At 41.9% G+C, this 22,053-nt stretch overlaps 1 protein-coding gene across 1 annotated transcript in view; it reads right to left on the bottom strand.

Moving 5' to 3' along the window:
- The window catches only part of LOC145354088 (sodium- and chloride-dependent neutral and basic amino acid transporter B(0+)-like), a 99,364-nt gene that overhangs the window by 27,167 nt on the left and 50,144 nt on the right, over positions 1-22,053 (bottom strand). The window contains exons 9-10 of the mRNA XM_080205219.1: positions 18,847-18,972; positions 8,260-8,378 (exon numbers count right to left, since the gene is read on the bottom strand). Of these exons, the coding sequence (XP_080061345.1) occupies positions 8,260-8,378; positions 18,847-18,972 (245 nt within the window). The remainder of the gene's footprint in view (positions 1-8,259; positions 8,379-18,846; positions 18,973-22,053) is intronic.

Genomic DNA, 22,053 nt, shown 5'->3' with positions numbered 1-22,053 from the left:
CTTTACGCCCAATTTTACAACATTTTCCCAACACCAAATGGGCGTAAAGTAGCCGTAAGATTCCACCTAGAGTTCATAAGATTGACTGTGAAAACTCACCTGAGAAACGGATCTGGAACTCTCCCATTTTCAGACCAGCTGGATATTTCGAAAAAATCTTATCAAATTTCATCCCATGGATTGGATTCAATTGGAATATGAATTTGGGTTTTGGGACAAGCGAGGAATGGATTTGGGCTTACCTGAGCCACTCTAAATATTGGTTTTGTAACTTTACGCATGGTATAAGAATTAAAACAAAATTCCTCCAAATTTTGCCCTAGATTTCTGCAGCATGAGTTTGGGCCTCTTCATTAGGGGTCCAGTAGCTTTACCACAATGTTACTGTCTCATTGAGCTGTGAAAGTAGGTGACCTTGTTAATGCACAGAAATGTAGTCAGAAGTTCACCTCAAGGTCAAATTCAACACCAATGCTGTGAATATTCTGTTTCAGTTTCAAGAATTTGCCAAGGAGGAGGACTGAGTCAGTCAATATGGAGTAAAATATATGGCAGCTACTGAAGACAATATCTTCACTCTTCCCAATATTTAGTCAGAAGAAATTTCTGCTCATCCAGTATTAGATATCAATGGAGAAGTTGAGAGAGGTGGTGTTGAGGAGCAGTTGAGGCTGGGTGTTGTCTGCATACATGTGGAAACCTGAAGTGTATATGTTGTTGCCAAGGAATCATATGTAGATGGATGAGAAATAGAAGGGGCCAAGAATCCTTGGGGGTCTTCAAAGATAGTACTAAAGAACCTATCCTTGGCTCCCACATTTACCTGCTTCGCCTTGGCATCATCATCAGAATGTAGGGAGTCAAATTTCACATATTTGCTGACAACACCTATTCTATCTCACCAATACTTCTCTTGACTCTTTCGATTATTGATTGTTTGATTGTTGCTAATTTATCAGACTGCCTAACTGGATAAGCAGAAATTTCCTACAATTAAATTATTGGGAAGACTGAAGCCATTGGGCAGAACTTTACAAAAAACATTTTTAAGTGTCCAGCTAGCACGAAAATGGGAGGGCTGCAGATCCATTTTTTTTGGAAGAGTTTTTACTCTGAATCTTATGCACTTAGTGTGTGGAAGTTAGGTTACAACAACTGTGAAAGTAAAAGTTCCATAATATCAAAAAATCTGTCAAGTAATGGAAAATGCTTATCAACATATGAGGCCTTCAGTGAAGCCAACGCAAATAGTACTCAGGATAAACAACTAAACCTTGTGTTAGTGCCATAAACACTGCTTCCAGCCAGGTTACAACAATTGTGAAAATTAAAGTTCCATAATAGTCAAAAACTGTCAAGTAATGGAAAATGCTCATCAGTGAAGCCAGTGCTTATGTACTCAGGATAAGTGACTAAATTTAACACCTTGTATTAGTTTCATAGACACTGCTTCCAGCCTTGGCCACAGAATGGAAAATAAGACAATTCCATAGCAAATACCTAAGAGCACGATATGGGCACATATTATGCTAATGAAGGATTAGCGAGAGACAGTTTTTATTGGATAAGGGCAAAAAGCTATGATATGGATCATGGATATGTATGCAACTGAAGGATTAAAAAGTTAGTAGTTTCTCATTTGTTGTAATTAGCTATAACTGCTAAATTTTGTATATATCAACAGAACATCCTGCAATGTTTTGCGCTGTATTGTGTTCTCACTTGTGCACAAGTAATTAAAAACTTGAAAGATATGAGTACTCACTGTGCATTATTTGGGTTAATCCTCAACAAGTGCATGAAAAAATGGGCTAGACTGTTTCTAGCTACTAGAGGCATTGGGTAGGGCTTAATTTGCCAGCCAACTTGATCAACCAGTAGAGGGAGTTAATGTGCATATGCAGACATCTGTGGCTGCACATATGCAATTGCAAAAACATTTGTCAGGCCTCTGCTGCTATAGTCAGCCTCAATCTGGTCTCTGCCCCCCCAAAACCCCCCAATTGTGGGGCCCGATGACCGTTTGCAACCATTCAAAACTATTGCACCTGCTACCCTGGCTGATCACACCCCACCTACCCATTAATCACAGCTGCAGTAGACCCTTTCCTCCCTCCCCCACCAATTGCAGGCAGCGTGCGCAGCGGATACTCCCTTCCCCCTCCCACGAAAACAGGCACAGAGCACAGCAGGCCCTCTTCCCCCTGAGTCCCTTTTACCGATCGCAGGCATAGTGCACAGAGGCCCTCTCCCTCCACAATCAAGCTGCTCTGGCTCCTCTCCTTCAGGCTCCACCACTTCAGGCCACGCCCCAAGATCAGTGCCAAGGTGTCTGGTGGGCACTGCAATGATGTCAGGTTAGCACTACCAAGGTGCTAGGCCGGCACTTTCAAGATGTTACTGCCCAAAGGGCAACCCCCTCTCCCCGTCCTTGACCTCCCTGGGGGCCTCATTGGCTTTCAGCTCTAGTGGAGAGGGCAATAGGGCAACACAAAAGGCAGATACAATATATTTGGATAAATGTGACGTTATTCACTTTAGAAGTGAAAACAAGAAGGCAGATTACTACCTGAATGGCTGTAAATTAGGAGAGAGGAATGTGCAACGGGACCCGGGTGTCCTTGTGTACCAGTCACTGAAGCTGAGCATGCGGGTGCAGCAGGCGGTAAAGAAAGCAAATGGCATGTTGGCCTTCATTGAGAAAGGTTTTGTGTACAGGAGCAGGGATGTATTGTTGCAAATATACAGGGTCTTGGTGAGGCCACATCTAGAGTACTGGTGCAGTTTTGGTCTCCTTTTCTGAGGAAGGATGTTCTTGCTCTTGAGGGAATGCAGCAAAGATTTACCAGGCTGATTCCTGGGATGGTGGGATTAATATATGAGGAGAGATTGACTAGGTTAGGATTGTTTTCGCTGGAATTCAGATGAATGAGAGGGTACCTCAGAGAGATTTATAAAATTCTTACAGGACTTGACAGGGTAGATGGAGGGAGGATGTTCCCTATGGTGGGGGAGTCAAGAACTAAGGGTCACAGTCTGAGGATTCAGGACAGACCATTTAGGACAAAGGTGAAGAAACATATCTTCACCCAAAGAGTGGTAAGCCTGTGGAATTCATCACCATAGGAAGTAGTTGATTGCAAAACATTTAATGTATTCAAGAGATGGCAAGATACAGCACTTGGGTGAATGGGATCACAGGTTGTGGGGAGAAAGCAGGATTAGGCTATTGAATTGGATGATCAGCCATGATCACAATGAATGATGGAGCAGGCTCAAAGGGACAAAGGGCCATCTCCTGCTCCTAACTTCTATGTTTCATAGGGAGCAAGTGTTTTCCTTGCTGGAGAGACCTCTCTTGATGAGGCCACAAAGGCAAATGAGCCTGGACAATTGCACCCCAGGCATGTTGATGCCATTTAAATGAGAATTAATATACATTTGAATAAATTATTCAGCGTCTAGCTGGAAATGGGCAAGAGGCTGACTATACCGGAAATCTAATACCGATAAGGTCCAAGAGACAAGAGAACGGGATTCAATCCTAATTTTGGTCCCCACTTCAAACTTTGTTCCCTTGTTACCAATTCTATCAATTTCCCTGGCAAATGTCCAAGGTCAAACCAGTCTGTTTGTAACCTTGATATCACATTTAATCCTGACATGAGCTACTGATCTCATATTGTGCCTTCATCAAGACTGCCAATTTTCATCTCCATAACACTGCCCGACTCCATCCCTGTATTAGCTCTTTTGCAGCTGAAACTCACATTCAGGCTCCATTACCTCCAGACTTGATATTTCACTTCTAGATGGTCACCTATGTTATACCTCTGTAAGCGAGGATACACAAAACTCTGTTGCTCATGTTTCAATGAACAGCAAGCCCTATTCCACTATCACCCATTTATTCACTGATCTACATTGGCTTCCAGTCAAGCAAAGTCTTAATGTCTTGATTTTAAAACTTTCATCCTTCTTTTCAAATCCCTCCATGGCCTTGCCCTCCCTATCCTTCTGATCTCCTCCAGCCCCACAATTTGCATTGATAGCTGTGCTCCTCTTACTTTGGTCTCTCAGTGCATCCCCAGTTTTAATAACTCCACCACTGGTGCCGTCGATTACCTAGGCCGTAAGCTTTGAAATTTCCTCCCTATGATTCTCCAGCTCTCTATCTCACTTTCTTCGACATTTAAAAAGCTTCTGAAAAGCTGCCTCTCTGAACAAGTTGTGGATCAGTGTCTTACTTTGTGTTATAATGTTAGTGTGACGTGCCTTGTGACATTTCATTATGTTAAAGCTATTATATAAATATAGGTTTTTGTTACTGTAAAGGCACATTAACATGATTGACCAGAAAAGTCAGTTTTATGCCAATCTATAACAGAATAGGCATATCTATAATATATAAATAAACCATATTCATAGGTTGACAGTCAGAAAGCCAGATGGAGTGCTATACTATTTATTGCTTAGATAGTTTGGTGCTACCAGTGACTAGATAAGCTGTGGAATCAAACCAATCCCCACTTCATTCCAGCCATGCAGTATTATGATACTGGAGATTATTCTTTAGAGAGGCAGAGAGGACACATCCTTACAGCCATACCCAGAACCTACCCAAATTTATATTTGGGGTTGTAAATAATCAGGCAAATCGAGTGAAACTTGAAAATGGATTACAATTAGCACATGACCAGACAGTGCACATTATTATTGTCAAAATCTACATCAGTTTGGGGATAAGGCGGAGGAGAGGGCCTGGGTAAGATACTCTGTCGGAGAGTCAGTGCAGTCTTGATGGGCCAGATAGCTTCCTCCTTTCTCTTATTCATTCATGGGACATGGACATTGCTGGCTAGCCAGCATTTTTTGCCCATCCCGAGTTGCCCTTGGGAAGGTGGTGGTGTGCTCCCTTCTTGAAATGCTGCAGTGCATTGACCCACAATCTCATTAGGAAGAGAATTCCAGGATGTTGACCCAGTGACTCTGAGGGAACAATGATATAGTTCCAATTCAGGATGGTGAATCGCTTGGAGGGGAACTTGCAGGTGGTGGTGTTCCCATGCATCTGCTGCCCTTGTTGTTCTAGGTGGAAGTTGTAGGCTTGGAAGGTGCTGTCTAAGGATCTTTGGTGAATTGCTGCACTGCATCTTGTAGATAGTACACATATATATATCTTGTAGGTAGTACATACCACTACTACTGAGCGTTGATGGTAGAGGGAGTGGTTGGTTGTGGCAGTTGTGTGGCGTGAATGTTATTGCCACTTGTCAGCCCAAGCCTGGATATTGTCCAGAGCTTGTTGCATTTGAACATGGACTGCTTCAGTGTCTGAGGAGTCACGAATAGTGCTGAACATTGTGCAATCACCAGTGAACATCGCTACCTCTGACTTTATGATCATTGAAGAAGCAACTGAAGATGGTTGGCCTAGGAAACTGTCCTGAGGGACTCCTGCAGAGATGTCCTGGAGCTGAGACGATGGACCCTCCACAACAACCTTCCTGTGTGCCAGGTAGGATTCCAACCAAGAGAGTTTGACCTCTGACACTCATTGATGCCAGTTTTGTTAGGGCTTTTTGATGCCATATTTGGTCAAATGTGACCTTGATGTCAAGGACTGTCACTCTCGCATATGGAAGTCAGCTCATTTATCCATGTTTGAACCAAGGCTGTAATTAGGTCAGGAGTTGAGTGACCCTGGTAAAACCCAAACTGGGCATCACTGAGCAGGTTATTGCTGAGCAGCTGCTGCTTGATAGCACTATTGATGACCCTTCCATCACTTAACTGAAGATCGAGAGCAGACTGATGGGACAGTAATTGGCTGGATTGGATTTCTCTTGCTTTTTGTGTACAGGACATACCTGGACAATTTCCCACATTGTCGGGTAGATAGCAATGTTGTAACTGTACTGGACGAGCTGGGCTAGCGAAGCAACAAGTTCTAGAGCATAAATCTTCAGGACTATTGCTGGAAAGTTGTCAGGGCCCATAGACTTTTGCAGTATCCAGTGCCTCCAATCATTACTTGATACCATGTGGAGTGAATTGAATTGGCAGGAGTTTGGTATCTGACATACTGGGAACCACTGGAGGAGGCTGAGATGGATCATCCACTCGGCATTGCTGGCTGAAGATTCTACAAATGCTTGAGCCTTACTTTTGCACTGATGTGCTGGGCTCCTCTGTCGCTCAGGATGGGGATACCTGTAGAGTCTCCTTCTCCACTGAGTTGTTTAATCCATGACTGGATGTGGCAGGACTGCAGAGCTTGGCTCTGATCCGTTGGTTGTGATATTGCTTAGCTCTATCACTTAATGTTTGTGCTGTTAGGCATTCAAGTAGTTTTGCTGGTAGCTTCAACAGGTTGACACCTCATTTTTAGGTATGCTTGGTGCTACTCCCAGCATGCCCTGCTGCACTCTCCATTGAACCAGGGTTGATCCCCTGGCTTGATGATAATGGTTGAGTGGGGATATGCAGGGCCATGAGGTTGCATTATGCTGGAATATAGTTCTGCTGCTGTTGATGCCCACAGCGCGTCATAGATGCTCAGTTGCTAGATCTGTTTGAAGTCTGTCCCATTTAGCACATTGATAATGCCACACAAAACAGGGGAGGTTAATCTCAATATGAAGACAGGACTTTGTCTCCACAATGACTGTGCAGTGGTCACTCTTACCGATACCATCATGGACAGGTGCATCTGCTACCGGCAGATTGGTAATGATGAAGTCAAGTATGTTTTTCCCTCTTGTTGGTTCCCTCAGCACCTGATGCAGACCACTTTGGAAGTTATTTCCTTTAGGACCCAACCAGCTCGATCAATAGTGCTGCCGCTGAGTCATTCTTGGTGGTGGACATTGAAATCCCCCACCCAGAGTACATTTTGTGTTCTTACCACCCTCAGTGCTTCCTTCAACTGCCTTTCAACATGGAGCAGTACTGATTCATCTGCGGAAGTTGGACGGCACATGGTAACCAGTAGGAGGTTTCCTTGCCCATGTTTAACCTGAGACTTTATGGAGTCTAGAGTTAATGTTGAAGACTTCCAGGGCAACTCCCTCCTAATTATATACCACTGTGCCGCCTCAGCTGGGTCTGTTCTGTCGGTAGGATAGGAATACCCAGGGATGGTAACAGTGGTGCCTGGGTGTTATCTGCAAAGTATGATTCCATGAGATTGACTATGTCAGGCTGTTACTTGACTAGTCCGTAAAACAGCTGTCCAAATTTTGGCACTAGCCCCCAGATTTTATTAAGCAGGACTTTGCAGGATTGACAGGGTTGTTGTTTTTGCCGATGTCTTTTCCAGTGCCTAGGTCGATGCTAGGTGGTCCATCGGTTTAATTTCTTTTTATTGACTTTGTAGAGATTGATACAACTGAGCAGCTTGGGAGGCCATTTCAGAGGGCAGTTGAGAATCAACCACATTGCTGTGGCTCTGGAGTCACATGTAGGCCAGACCTGGTAAGGACGATTTCCTTCCCTAAAGGACATTAGTGAATCAGATGTCTTTTTTCAATAATGGTTTCATGATCATCAGTAGATTCTTAATTCCAAATATTTTAATTGAATTCAAAATCTGCCATGGCGGGATTCAGACCTGGGTCCTCAGAACATTAGCTGAGTTTTTGGATTAATTATCTAGCGATAATATCACTAGACCATTGCCTTCCTTCTGCACTATAGGGATTCTATGATAAAAGTTATTCTATGTTCCCATGCTGTGTTAAGTAGGAGAAAGCTGCATAATCCAATGTATTTTCCCATGAGACAGAGTTCCCTTTCTCAATGACATATCACCTTAGTCATCTTTCTCCACCATAAAATGTGTTGCATCATTACAGAAGTTCTCTGTATTATTCAATATTATCTACATTATTGCTCGTTGAGTCTATATAATCAGATTTTACTTGTTGTCAAGTAATTTTAAACAGAAATGTGAATGTTACAATTCAGAAACATATTGCTATGTATATCAACTAAATGGTTTATTAAAGTTGCTTGAAAAGTGATAAAGAACTATTACTGTAGATGCATTTTCATCAGTTGCAGATTTTTCATTTCAGCAAACAAACTCAGATTCTCAATGCTAGCTTATAAAGCCATGCATTTCTCCCATTTTCAATAAAAGTGAAATATCAGATCCACTTTATCAATATGTTATAATGCATACTGTATATCATAGTAATGACATTTTTATTTTTAACAATAACATAAAGACATAGTAAAAATAGTTGGATTCCATACCTGTGTTGCAAACATGAGACTAACGGAATAGAATGATAGACAAAGGATGATTATCATATAAATGTATTTTGATTGAATAAAGTCAGGCCATGCGTCTGTTAAAGTTGTTGTAATTGTTTCTGATAAAAACAAAATATCAAACAAAATAAGTAATAAATTTGTTTTCTCGATATTATCTACATTATTGTTCGTTGAGTCTACATAATCTAAAACATTGCAAACTGGAAGACAAAATAGATTCCTCCCTGAGACCAGAGTTCATTCCCTACAGCACTGGAAAGCTGTAGTCAGCTTTAATTTCTTTAAAACATGTATTCTCAACAAAGGGCCACAAGAACATTTATTGGGGTCTGTCAAATATAAGCAATGTGTTGAATGCACAATTTGCAATTTCAAAGTTACAGTTTCTGATTTTAAATTTTGATATACTTTTGGACTTTTAAGGCCATTCACTTACTTGTCACACTTCCTGGTCATAATGTTCAAGATGTTGAATTGAGAAGGCAGTTCCCTTCATATGCGAGTTTGGCTGATGAAAATATATTTCACAACGCTCTCTGAAAGGAATGGCAATGGGGTTGAATGCTCAAAAGAGGCTGAAGGTGTGATGCACAGGGTTGGCATGTGCAGCGGGATAAACAGTTGGGTCGCAAGAGGATTAGGGCAAATGAATGAAATGAGTGTGTGTGCTTGAGGCAGGCTGACAAGTAGCTTCCAATCTTCTCATTGTCTCTCCGGTATTTGATTCAGCCTCATGGCTCAGGCCCCTTAAGTCATAGAGTCATAGAGATTTATAGCATGGAAGCAGGCCCTTCAGCCTAACTTGTCCATGCTGCCCATTTTATTAAGCCCCTAAACTAGTTCCAACTGCCTGCATTTGGCCCATATCCCTCAACCCATCATACTCATGTATCTATCGAAATGCTTTTAAAAAAACAAAATTGTACCCGCCTCTCCTACTACTTCTGGCAGCTTGTTCCAGACACTCACCATTCTCTGTGTGAAAAAATTGGCCCTCTGGACACTTTTGTATCTCTCCCCTCTCATCTTAAACCTATGCCCTCTAGTTTTAGACTCCCCTACCTTTGGGAAAAGATATCGACTATCTAGCTGATCTGTGCCCCTCATTATTTCATAGACCTCTATAAGATCCTTATGCTCCAGGGTCAAACCAGCCTCTCCTTATAACTCAATCCATCAAATCCCAGTAGCATCCTAGTAAATCTTTTCTGCACTCTTTCTAGTTTAATAATATCCTTTCTATAATAGAGCGACCAGAATTGCACACAATATTCCAAGTGTGACCCTACCAATGTCTTGTACAACTTCAACAAGACTTCCCAACTCCTGTATTCAATGTTCTGACCAATGAAACCAAGGATGCTGAATGCCTTCTTCACGACTCTGTTCACCTGTGACTCCACTTTCAAAGAGCTATGAACGTGTACCCCTAAATCTCTTTGTTCTTTAACTCTCCCCAGCACCCTACCATTAACTGAGTAAGTCCTGTCCTGGTTCAAACTACCAAAATGCATTACCTCGCATTTGTCTAAATTAAACTCCATCAGCCATTCGTCAGCCCATTGGCCCAATTGATCAAGATCCTGTTGCAATTGAAGATAACTTTCTTCACTGTCCACTATGCCACCAATCTTGGAGTCATCTGCAAACTTACTAACCATGCCTCCTATATTCTCACTCAAATCATTTATAAATGACAAATAACAGTGGACCCAACCCTTTTGTCTTTGTTTCTATTTTGCTGCTTTTTCTTCCTTCTTAACTTTGTGTTAGTTGTGTCACCTTATCTCCAGAGGTTGCCTCTTCTTCTTGAGTTTTGAACTCATTTTATAATTAGTATAGAAAAATTGAAAGTGAACATCATGAACCAATGTTACTGGAACATGCTCTTATTCCCATCCCTGGCCTGCTACAGAGGTTCAATGTTCCACAGCAATCACGATGACCAGCATCTCACCTTCCGATTAGGTACTTTACAGCCATCTGGACCCAACTTTGAGTTCAAATATTTTAGACCATGAATTCTGTCTCCCACTTTGATTCTTTTTTTTTTAACTACATGTCAATTTAAATCTTACCTTTCGTCTTTTTGCTTTTGGACAGAGCTATTCATTATTCTGACATTTACTTTGGGAACGTGCTTTTCTACAATTATTATCATCCCCTTTGTCTTTTGTTCCATGACAGCTCTGTCATTTAATTTCTCCCACCCTCTACCAAATCCTAGACATTCCCTCTTGTTCTTCCCTCCCCTCTTGACAGCATATAGCTGATCAAATTTGTAACCTCCTTCAGGTCTGAAGAAGAATCATATTCAACTTATGTTAACTCTGTGTTTCTCTCTCTTTACAAATGCAGCCAGATTTAGTTGTGTATTTCCAGCATATTTTGTTTTTATTGCTGGGATGTCTATCAGGGTGTGCAGCAATTTGCAGTATGCCAAGTTTATACACTCCAATATAATTTCACATGCACCCATTATCAGAGCAATATTTATGAAATAACTTTATATTGTGTCAGTTGTTCCCACATGAACTGTTATGAAATACAGCATTTTGCAGCTTGCTCAGTAAAAGTTGTCTAAAGGAGAAAATGCTGGAGAAGCACAGTGATCGTCACAAAAGCCGACTGCCCTGAAGAGTTAATGCTATATTCGTTGCTCTTCAATTTCCCAGCATTTGCAATTTTGTTTCCTCTGCAATTATGTTTATTTTCATGATATAAAGTACCAAGAAATAATTTTATAAAACTTAAAGTAACCATTTATTTCATATATTTCTAAATATGCTGACTGCAACATTTCATTATGCCTAAAAATGGGTTGGGTATTATGATGTGTGATAAACCTATGGCCTTTGCTTTTGGTGCAGGCAGCATGCCAATTATAAGTTATCCAACCATGAAACAATTGTACATTACTTATCAACTGCCTTTCCTCTCTCTTACATAAGATGGCACATTAAAAAAAGGGACAATTGCAAGTCTCAGCCAACGTGAAGAGGATGGTGCTCAACATCATTGCAGTGGTTATTGCTGCTACGGCTGAAGTAATGAAAGATGACAATTTTCCTTCACACATTCCACTTCACTTTCATGCATAATATCTTCTGACCCAAGAAATTGCAGGTGATGTAAGCATGGACCTCTTCCTTTTCCCATTCTCCTTACCAGAACCCTACCTTTTTGCCTTCTTCCTCTCAAATATCCAAGAATTACTATCATGCAGTTATCCTTTGCTTCCATCATGACTTCAGGTACCTGTGTTCAAAGGTGCTTGCAAGTGGCCACAGTAGACCTCAGCAATCCATCCTCTGGCATACTACTGGGATTCCTGAGGTACCAACTCAGGCGGTAGAAAATGCAGTGCAGCACAAATCTGCTTTCTTCTTCCAAGATGACTGTAGATGTCCATACTACCTTTTCACCAGTGGCCATGTTGATCCTTGTCAGCCCAGACTGCTGCCACCCATACCAAGATGATGCAGTCCAGAGCCAGCCTTTTGGATCCAGAATTGTTTGAAGCCATTTTCCAAGGCCACCTCCAGTCTTCTCAACTGAAAGTCAGTTGCCTTTTCACCAGCTATGTTTCAGCCTTTGGAATAGTCTAAGAGCACCAAGACAGGCAAAGAAACACGCAAGATGCAATCAGGAAATGTACAAGGGGAATTAGGTGGCATTTGAATGCAATATATATTTGTCTTTTTTTTATGAATTCATTTTGGAATGTTTATTTTTGTTGACTTTTATCTTTACATTGTGCCCTGAATGTCAGTAACAATATGAAGGTAAGCTGTGAGGCTCTTGATGAATGGGGAATTGGTGTTGCAGTTACTGGTATCACAATTGGATGAGCAGTCTAAGTTGTCTCCTCCTTCTGTTCGCTGTAGAGCTGATGGCAAGCACTGTGCTTTCATGATGGTAAACAGACCACCCAGAGCCTCATTACCCTGTGTGTGGGGTACTGCAGTGCTCTTCCAGAAAATTCTAGGCAGCAGGAGCATTGTTTCAGCATTGTGCTAGTCCAGTCTATCATACTATGTGGCAGCATGAATTTCATTGTGAGCATGGAATGCACAATGGAATCATCGGACATGTCATGCATTAACTACCCTTTGGTATGCCAGGATGGCTTTAATACAAAAGGGCTCAGCAGACTGCTCCAGGTTTAAGACATCATGACTGCCGCCAGGATACCAGGCATTGACCTGTATGTTTTGCTGCTAACGGTTTTACACCAGTTAGGCACTGAGGGAGTGGAATCCATTTTAGTTGTGGTAAATCTCAGGGTTGAGAAATAGGGCGGAATTTTACGAGATTCATGCTAACTGGACACTTAGAATCAAAGTGGGAGAGTTCCTGATACATTTTGTGGGCAAGTTTTCACACCTAATCTTATGCACGTAAGTCTCTGAAAAGATGGGCTAGTCAGTTTCTAATCAGTGGAGGCTATGGGCTGAACTTAATGCGCCAGCCAGCCTGTAGAGGGAGGTATTGTGCATGTGCCGACCTCTGATGTTGCACATGCATGTTAGCAGTAGTAGGGGTCTGACAGAAAGCTGTCAGGCCCCTGCTACTGCAGGCAACCTCAGCCAGACGCCCCTCCCTGCAATTGCAGGAGCTCACAGCTCAACATGCAGTCCCTGCTGTCCCCCCAACCGCCTGGACTGATTCCGGCTCCCATTCTCTCCCTCACTGATCACAGGCAGATTGGCAGTAGGTCCACCACCTTATTGGTCCCACCCACAGTCCCTAATCCTCCATTTGCCCTGCCCTAGCATTGCCCATTGTGGAGTAGGCATTGCTCAGGTGCCAGGCTGGCAGTGCCACAGAGCCAGAATTGCACTGCCAGTCTGACACTGCCCAAGGGTCAGCCCCACTTTGCCCTTGGCCTCCCAGTTCAATGCCCTCCAGTTCCACTGGTGAGGTCAACCTATTCATGGGGAGCAGGTATTTTCCTCACTGGAGAGAACCTCTCCCAAAGGGATCATAAAGGCAAGCACGTCCTGATGATTGAGTGCCGAGCTCACGAGTAGATGTAAAACAGATTTAAGTGAATTTAAATAAATTATTCAGCTTCTCGTCCACTTCCAGCAAGAGGCTGGCTGCAGTGGAAATCCAGGTCTTGTAAAATCACGAGAGGCGAGAAATTGTGCGAGATCCTGATTTCTCGGCTTGCTCCGGCCATTGATGGGTGATGCAAGCCAGTAACGTTCCACCCATAGTGTCTGCAAAGCCACTTGGCTACCGCCAATCATGTTCTACACCATAAGGAAGCCTTCAATCCTAGAGAAGTCAAGGACTGGATGCTCTTTGGCAAGAGAAAATGAAATGCAGTCAGACCTCTTTGAATAGAACGCAACAGTGAAAGAAAACTGTGGTATATTGCAAATATTTATTTTCTTCACCTTGCCCCCAACCTTCCAGTTCTACTGGTGGTGCCATCACATCTGGGGACCAGCTGAGATTCTCACCGGAGAGAATCTCTCCTGGTAAGGCCACAGAGGCCTGTACGATTGATTCCCGGGCTCACTAAACACATGTTAAAGATCTTCAAATGAATGTATTCAGCCTTACGTCCAAAATAGGCTGATCTCGCTGGTATCCAATGCTGGTAAGATCATGAGGCGACTAATCCAGTACGAACCTGGTTTCTCAGCTCATATGCGATCTTACCAACTCACCCTGCCAATCGGCTTGTGGGGCATGATGACAAGATCACCCCCGTTACTCCATATCCAATCTTCCTTCCTCACCAAAGTCAGTGAATGTGCTATCACCTCCCAAATCCTTGCTCATCCACGCACTTGCAAGTGCGCTGATGGGGAAATTGTGCCTCTGCGATGATCAGGAGAGAAGAGAGAGGGTCATGTCTCTCAGCAATCAGGGGTGGAACGGGGTGTGGAAGGGGGTGTTGATGGAGCCCGGTGATGGAGGTTCTGAAAGGAGACCTGCTGCTTTTGAGCTGTTTCTTCGCATAGAGTTTGTGGCTCCGATCTGAGCTGCAGGCTGTCTAACAAATTATGCCCTACCCACTGCCTCTAATGGCTAGGAATGGTCTAGCTTGTTTTTTCAATCCCTAAATTCATAAGATTGGGAGTGAAAACTCACCCAAAACATGGATTAGGAACTCGTCTGTTTTCATGCTGGCTGGACACTTAGAAAAAAATCTCGTAAAATTCCACCCAACGTCTTCCAACTAGGAGTAGGGCTTTGTGCAATCAGTTCTCAATGGAGAGTGTGTCAATCAGGCATTAAAGGGTCCCATTCGATATAGGAACCATCATGGCACCACCAGACAGTCCAGGAATGGCAGTGTGCACTTCAGAAAGGTGCCAGTTGACAGATTACTGCAAACAATGTCAAAGGATACAGCCACAGCAATACTCTAGGAACAGACAAAACGTGTGCCCAAGGAAGAAAGTCGTGGTTAATACCTGAACATGCATGCAGGTATCACATGTTCCTAAAAGGACACTACAATTGAATCGCATTGTAACAACACGTTGCCCTGATAATGGTGGAAATACTAGTAAATGATGATGGAGTTGGACACAGTAGTTGCAGTCTTTGTTTTAGGGGAACAGACCTATAATTGGGCATCCAACTCCTGAGGTTGGAAGATACAAAGGCCAGACTAGCCACCTACATGGGGAACCTTTACAAATCAAAAGGCATTAGAGTAGTCCAATGACTTACAGACAGCAATCAGCTTGTCTCCCACCCGTTGTTGTACATGGGTATGGACCAAGCATTCTGGGGAGAGATTGCCTCCAGCAAATTCAACTCAACCACTTGGAGATTTTCAGACTAGGAGTGGGGAAACTGTATGAAATTATGTGGATTTTTCAGTAAGGGCTGGGAAAAATAGGAGCGAAGGCCAAGATCTACATTGATCCCGACACTTTAGTGCCAGGCAAATTCCTTACTTCATGCTGGGGAAAATGGAAACTGAACGAGGGCACCTTAAACAATGGAGCACAATAAAGCCCGTGTAATACACACTGGGCTGTGAATGCCACTTTTGAGTGTGAAAACCTGGTAGGGTCGGGTGCTAGGCCATTAACGCAATTTGCGCCTGCGCAGATGGCCACTTCACCGAAACCCGGGAATGGCGGCGATCCGATTTGTGCCTGAAATGGGTGCAACAGCAATTTAAATGCACTTGCATGTATTTCAATTGAATTAATGAACTCTATTACCATTTCCCCCTTTACCGCCGCATTCGCAGATTGCCTATCTGGAATTGCGCTGAAATGAACACGCTGAGTAAAAGTCAGAATTGGGTACTCAATTCTTTCCCTTTTTCTTGCTTGTTCAGCACTTAGAATTTTTTTCATTAACCTCTGCCCTTTGACCATTTCAGGGCCAGGGAGTCCTTGCCAGAGCCAGCCCTGGAAATGGCCACTGCCAGTCCTCAGTTTGAAGCAGACTCCATGTTGGCCTCTCCGAATAGCGAAGGTACAAACTTAGAGATGGAGGCTGAAGAAACATATCACTTTTTCTTAATTGTTGCTGGGTTAAAATTCTGAAACTTTCTCTGACAGCACTGTGGTTGTACCTATACCAAAGGTTTGCAGCAGTTCAAGAAGCTGGCTTACCACCACCTTCTCAAGAGCCAGTGACGCTCACATCACATAAAAGAATATAAAAAAGCTTTACTTTCAACTTTATATCAGGAATTCTCCAAGGTACAATAAAGCCAGATTTTACTACTAATACCAGAATAAACGTGGCATTTCCCACCATTCTCAAAGTCTCTTGCTTTTATTTTCCGATGAGAAACTAAAGCACGCAGAAGGCAAAATATGTTATATTGCATATTTGGTATTACGAAAAAAAAGTGATTTGGGACATTAAAATTATCCTACAAGGCAAAGGTTTGCAAAATATTAACTTCATATTCAAAAAACATCCAATATCTCCATCGGCTTTAAAACAGTAACTGTTGGATCTTTCTAAATGCAGAACATAAAATTTTAAAAAAGGAGCTGGAGTGGGTCATTTGACCCCCTGAGCCTGCTCTGATCATGGTTGATTTGACTGTGGCCTTAACATCTCTCTTTCTGCCCTATAATCCTCGACTCCTTAGTAGATCAAAAATCTCACTCAATCTTCAATATATTTAATGACTGAGCCTCCACTGCTGTCTGTGAAAAAGAATGTCAAAGACTAATGCCAGAGGAGAAACTCCTCATCATCTGTTTTGAGTGGGAGATCACTTATTTTTAAACTGTGCCCCTGGTTCTAGATTCACCCATGAGAAGAAATATCTTCTCAGCATCTCCTCAGAAGCCCTTTCAGAATCTTGTATGTTTCAATAAAATCACCTCTCATTTTTCTAAACTCCAATGCATATCATCCATTTTGCCCAATCATTCCTTATTGCACTGGATTGTATGTAGTTACAATGCTAACCTGCATTGAGAAGATAGATTGTTACTATAAAAGTGCAAAGACTACATAGCAAATAATTTATGCCACTGCAAAGATTTGGAGAGTGCAGAGTACAGTCACTGTGCAGACATCTAGATGGGTCCTGGGAAATTCCACTATACACATTAGCTGTGAAGTATTTCTTTCTCCAACTACACACAGTCAAGGTCGGAATCATGACTTGACGAGCAGCATTTCAATGTCAGGAGGTTACAAGGTAGACCAAAGTTGCTGGAAGAACTTTTTTTGTGAACTATAATTTGTTGATTACAATGCTTGTGATCTATTCCCAGGATGATTTGCAACAATCATGCACCATCTTACAACAGTTTGCCTGCAATTTGACAAGGCAATCAGTCTTAAAAAGCAGGTGGCACACTTCAAACCAGTCCCAAATAATGATTATACTCCATCTGTCATCACTATTGAAGATCTCACAACTTCAGGCCTAGCTTAGTGTAGCTTTTGACAATTCTTCTGGGACAATAAAAACATCAGCTGGCAGATCACCTTCAAAGAATACAGGGCAGCTATTCTGATGATCCTGCTTTTTGTCTGTGAAAATTGAGCAATATATGTATGCCGTGCGATGGCAAGGCAAGATCACGAACACTAAAGTTATTCTAAGAAGTAGATCTGCATGCCAAGCATTGATACATTTAATCATGAGGACATGGCTATGATGGTCAGATATGTGTTTTGAATAACTGATGATCAAACTCTGAATATCTCAAGCTGTATTATGAATTAACGGTATGCATCAACAGATTGTTTAAAAGCAAATCAGAAACAGTACAAACAGGCATCAAGGTAACACAGTGGTTAGCACTGCTGCCTCACCGGGATATGGGTTCAATTCCGGCCCTGGGTCACTGTCTGTGTGGGGTTTGCACTTTCTTCCTGTGTCTACGTGGCTTTCCTCTGGGTGCTCCCGTTTCCTCCCACTGTCCAAAAATGAGCAGCTTAGGTTGATTTGTCATGCCATATTGATCCTTGTGTCAGAGGGCTTAATAGGGTAAATCCATGGGGTTATGGTGATAGGGCGGGACTGTTGTCAGTGCAGTCATGATGGGCCGAACGACCTCCTTCTGCAGTGTAAGGCTTCTATGATTTCTATGAAAATAGATATCCTAAACTGGGCCTACTGGCCATCGACAGAAAACATGGTGAAAAACCATGCAAAAAGGCTGGATTATTGATGCTAAAGTAATTGCGGTTGAGGAAGTTTTGCTGCTTTTGCATCATAATTGGTGATGGAACCTTCATGTGCCCCAATTCCACCCAAGAAATTCCTCCTCCCTAAATCTGAATGGCTGCCTTTTCTCCTTGATAAAGCATCAATAGTTCACTTTGAAATAATTTTCTTGCACCTTCCTCAACATCACTGGATGAAGAAATGTTGGTGGTGGGTAATATTCATAAAATTATCTTTCTGCCTACTGCAAAATTCTTGGAGGTAACATGGTCACTACAAAAACATCTTCGTTTTATTCAGTGCTGTACTTTCAGGTTCACTTTGCATGTGACAGGAAAGAAGAAAAGATAAACAGGTACAGGAATTGAATCTGAGCCATGATGTGAAAGTGATGAAGTTTGGTCAAAAAGACAATAGGAGCAAAGGCAGCCATTCACAATTTAGGGAGCGGGGATTTCTCAGATGGAACTGATGGACTTGAAGGTTCCATCACCAATTATGGTGCAGCACTGGATACGTAAAACAAGGTGTAGAAGTGTGCTCCTGTTCTTGGGAAATGTAATGCTTAAACGCTCTTTTGTACATTTTCAAAAATCCTTTTTTTGCTGCTCCCTTCACTTTTATGTTTTCTCTGCGAAGTTCTTTGAGACATTTTTCTGCAAATTAAACATTATAGAGAGCAATGTTATTGCTAGAATTCCCTAATTTTCCAGCACTTGCTACGCAACTGCTCTTTTAGCGTCAAAATGTAACAATATTCAATGCTGAGATAAATCTATTCAATTCCCAATATCATAATTACCATGGTACTAAAAGGTGGACCATAGAGAACATTTAAAGACAATACATGCAGTAATAAGTAGTTCAACTAAGTAAAGTTACTTCACGAAAACTGATTGTATAGTTCTTTCATCAAGATAAGGTATTATTTTTCTTACCCATCATTGCAAACTGACTGTCAATTCCCAGAGTGATAAGCATGAAGAAAAACACTACAGACCAAAATGATGATACTGGCAGGAGTGCGATGGCACTTGGGTAGGTGATAAAAATTAAACCAAAACCTAATCATAGATAAAATTGATAAAAAGGTATTAACAACCGTCAGGACAGAGAGACTGTAAACATTTATTATTTACTTAAAACAGAAGTCAGTTCATCAGAAATTTATGAAGTCTTTGTATGCTATACAACAAAATTTCAGGCAACATCAACAATAAATAAATACAAAAAAAGTTACATTTCTCTATAGATAGGAAATTAGAAAAATATAAATGTTCTTGCTTTCCTGAGAGTTCATCAAGATTATCTCTTGATAGATGAGCCATACATATCAGGAAAATCTCAAGTTTGATCACCTGTCTGTGCCATAGTAGCTGGTCACTGCAATTCTCAGAGAACAGCTGTTGGCAATGTGACTGAGTGGATTTTGGACGATTACTGGATCACAGTTGTCTGCTATTTGAAAAGCTAAGCCAACAGTCACAGACTAATCTAACGCAAGACCAGTTAGGAAACATGGGTACTGCTAACAAATAAATATATACCGTAAAAAACTCAATAGTTTCAGAAAAGGGAAATAAATAAAATTGGTGGAAATTTAAAAAAAGATCAGTGATGATTAATTTCTGCTATTTTCTTGCCAGTTTTCTCTCAATCAAATACTACTGCCATTATTGCAATGAGCCACTTTTGCATTGTGTTTGTCGGGATGCACCTTTCTTTACTTTACAGCACTAACTGAAAACCTGCTTGCAACAGAATCTCAGAATACATGCCTTTCAAAATGTTCATGATCCACTGCATGATATTTTTGCTTCTTAATGAGATTGTGAATGAATACTAGTGTTAGAAAAAATGAAATTCTCACCACCAAATGTGAAAGAAAAGCAAGATTTCTCAAACTGCTTACTCTGCTTCATTTTTGATTCTTGGAACAGATGGCTCAAAGATACCTATAAAATTTTGCACATTCCGATGACCCTGGCATAGTTATGGGAGGAGGATTATGTTGGAATTGGCATCTTTAGCCAGCATGAGATAGCATGGTAAAAAACAGAAATTCAAAGCATAAAATTGAGAAATTTCAGCTACCTTAAATAAACAGGCAGAAAGTGGCAATAAAGGAAATTGTTTTTTTGACTCAGCTCTAAATCTTAGCCTAAACAGAGACAAAAGAGCTAAATTATAGAAGTAAGATTAAATTAATTGCCCCTGACAGTAAGCTGGTATTTGACAGAGTGTGATGTTAATGAATCTTAGTATAATTGAATTTGATTGGAGAGGGGGGGGAACTCTTCACTTGTTAGTCATACTTAACACGAAGGAAAATGGCAGTGGTTGCTGGGGATCAATTACCTCTGTCCCGGACACTGCTGCAGGAGTTTTTCAGGGTAGTGTCCTTGACACAACCATTTTCAGCTGCTCCATCAATTACCTTCCCTCCATCATGAGAAGTGGGATGTTGGCTGATGACCACATAATGTTCACTAATATTTGTGACCCTTCAGATAACGTGGCCACATGTAGCAAAGTCTAGGCATCATTCAAGGTTAATAAGTAGCAAGTAATATTTGTGACACACAAGGACCAGCCAATTATTTCAACAAGAGCAACTTATTATTCCCCCATGTCATTCAATGCCATTGCCACTGAACTCTCCCACCATCAACATCTTGGAATGCCCATTAACTTGAAACCTAACTAGGCCAGCTTTCCCAAGGGTTTTTAAGAAATGGGGAATACATGCTGGCCCAACAGTGAGGCCCAAATCTCATGAATGAATACAACTAAATAAAAACTGTGGCTACAAGAGCCAGTGAGAGACTGGGAATTCTGTAGCAAGCAACTCATCTCCTGACCTCTGAAATTAGAAGACTGGAATGAAAAGATATCAAAATTAGTCCAGTTCACAGAATGAGCCTACTTTAAAACCAGATGGTTCAGTCTGTCTTTGCAGGGACCTTAAACAAAGGATAAATCATTATTCACAAATGGACAAATATCTGATTCCCTGGATCGAGGATTTATATGCAAAGTTGGCAAGAGGATTCTACTTCTCAAAATTAAATATGAATCATGCTCATTTGTAGTTGCAGCGGGATGAATATTCTCAGAAATATTCCACCATTATTCCAGAAGGCCTCTATCAATATGCAAGGTTACCTTCTGAGGTATCATTAGCCTACTCAATCTTCCAGAAACAACGGAGAATATTTTACAAGGTTTACCTCGTGAGGCCATTTATCTGATTGATTTTCTCATCACGGGGGTGGCACAGTGATTAAGCGCTGCTGCCTCACAGCTCCAGGACCTGGCTTCGATTCCTGGTTTCGGTCACCGTCTATGTGGAATCTGCATATTCTCCCTATGTCTGTGTGGGTTTCTGCTAAGTGCTCCGGTTTACTTCGACAATCAGAAAGAAGTGCTGGTTAGGTGCATTGGCTACGCTAAATTCTCTCCTTCAGTGTACCCGAACAGGCGCCGAAATGCACTGACTAGGGGATTTTCAGAGTAACTTCATTGCACTGTTAATGTAAGCCTACTTGTGTCAGTAATAAATAATAAATAAATAAACATAAACAAAGGTGGAACACCTACAGAACCTGGAGGAAGTTCTTAATCATTTTTTGAGAGCTAGCATGTGGCTAGGAAGAGAAAAATGCATTCTCCTGGTACTTCGAGGACCTATCTTGGAGTATCAAGGACTGTGGGCTGCACCGTATTGCAGTGGTTAGCATTGCTTCTTCACAGCTCCAGGGACCTGGGTTCGATTCCCAGCTCGGGTCACTGTCTGTGTGGAGTTTGCATATTCTCCTCGTGTCTGTTTGTGTTTCCTCCAGGTGCTCTGGTTTCCTCCTATAGTCCGAAGATGTGCGGGTTAGGTTGATTGGCCATGCTAAAATTGCCCCTTAGTGTCCTGAGACGCATAGGTTAGAGGGATTAGTGGGTAAAATATGTAGGGATATGGGGATAGGGCCTAGGTGGGATTGTGTTCGGTGTAGACTTGATGGGCCGAATGGCCTCTTTCTGTACTGTAGGGTTTCTATGATTCTACGATGTGGGCTACAAAGCGGAGAAATTTGTCCTTTGAAGGATCAAATGCAGATGATAAAAATTCCCCAGCTCCCATGTCTATCCAGGAG

This window comes from Carcharhinus amblyrhynchos, chromosome 16 (assembly GCF_965287045.1).
Source record: "Carcharhinus amblyrhynchos chromosome 16, sCarAmb.v2.hapA, whole genome shotgun sequence".
In the NCBI taxonomy this organism is placed as follows: Eukaryota; Metazoa; Chordata; class Chondrichthyes; order Carcharhiniformes; family Carcharhinidae; genus Carcharhinus; species Carcharhinus amblyrhynchos.
This window is presented reverse-complemented; position numbering and strand designations above follow the sequence as displayed.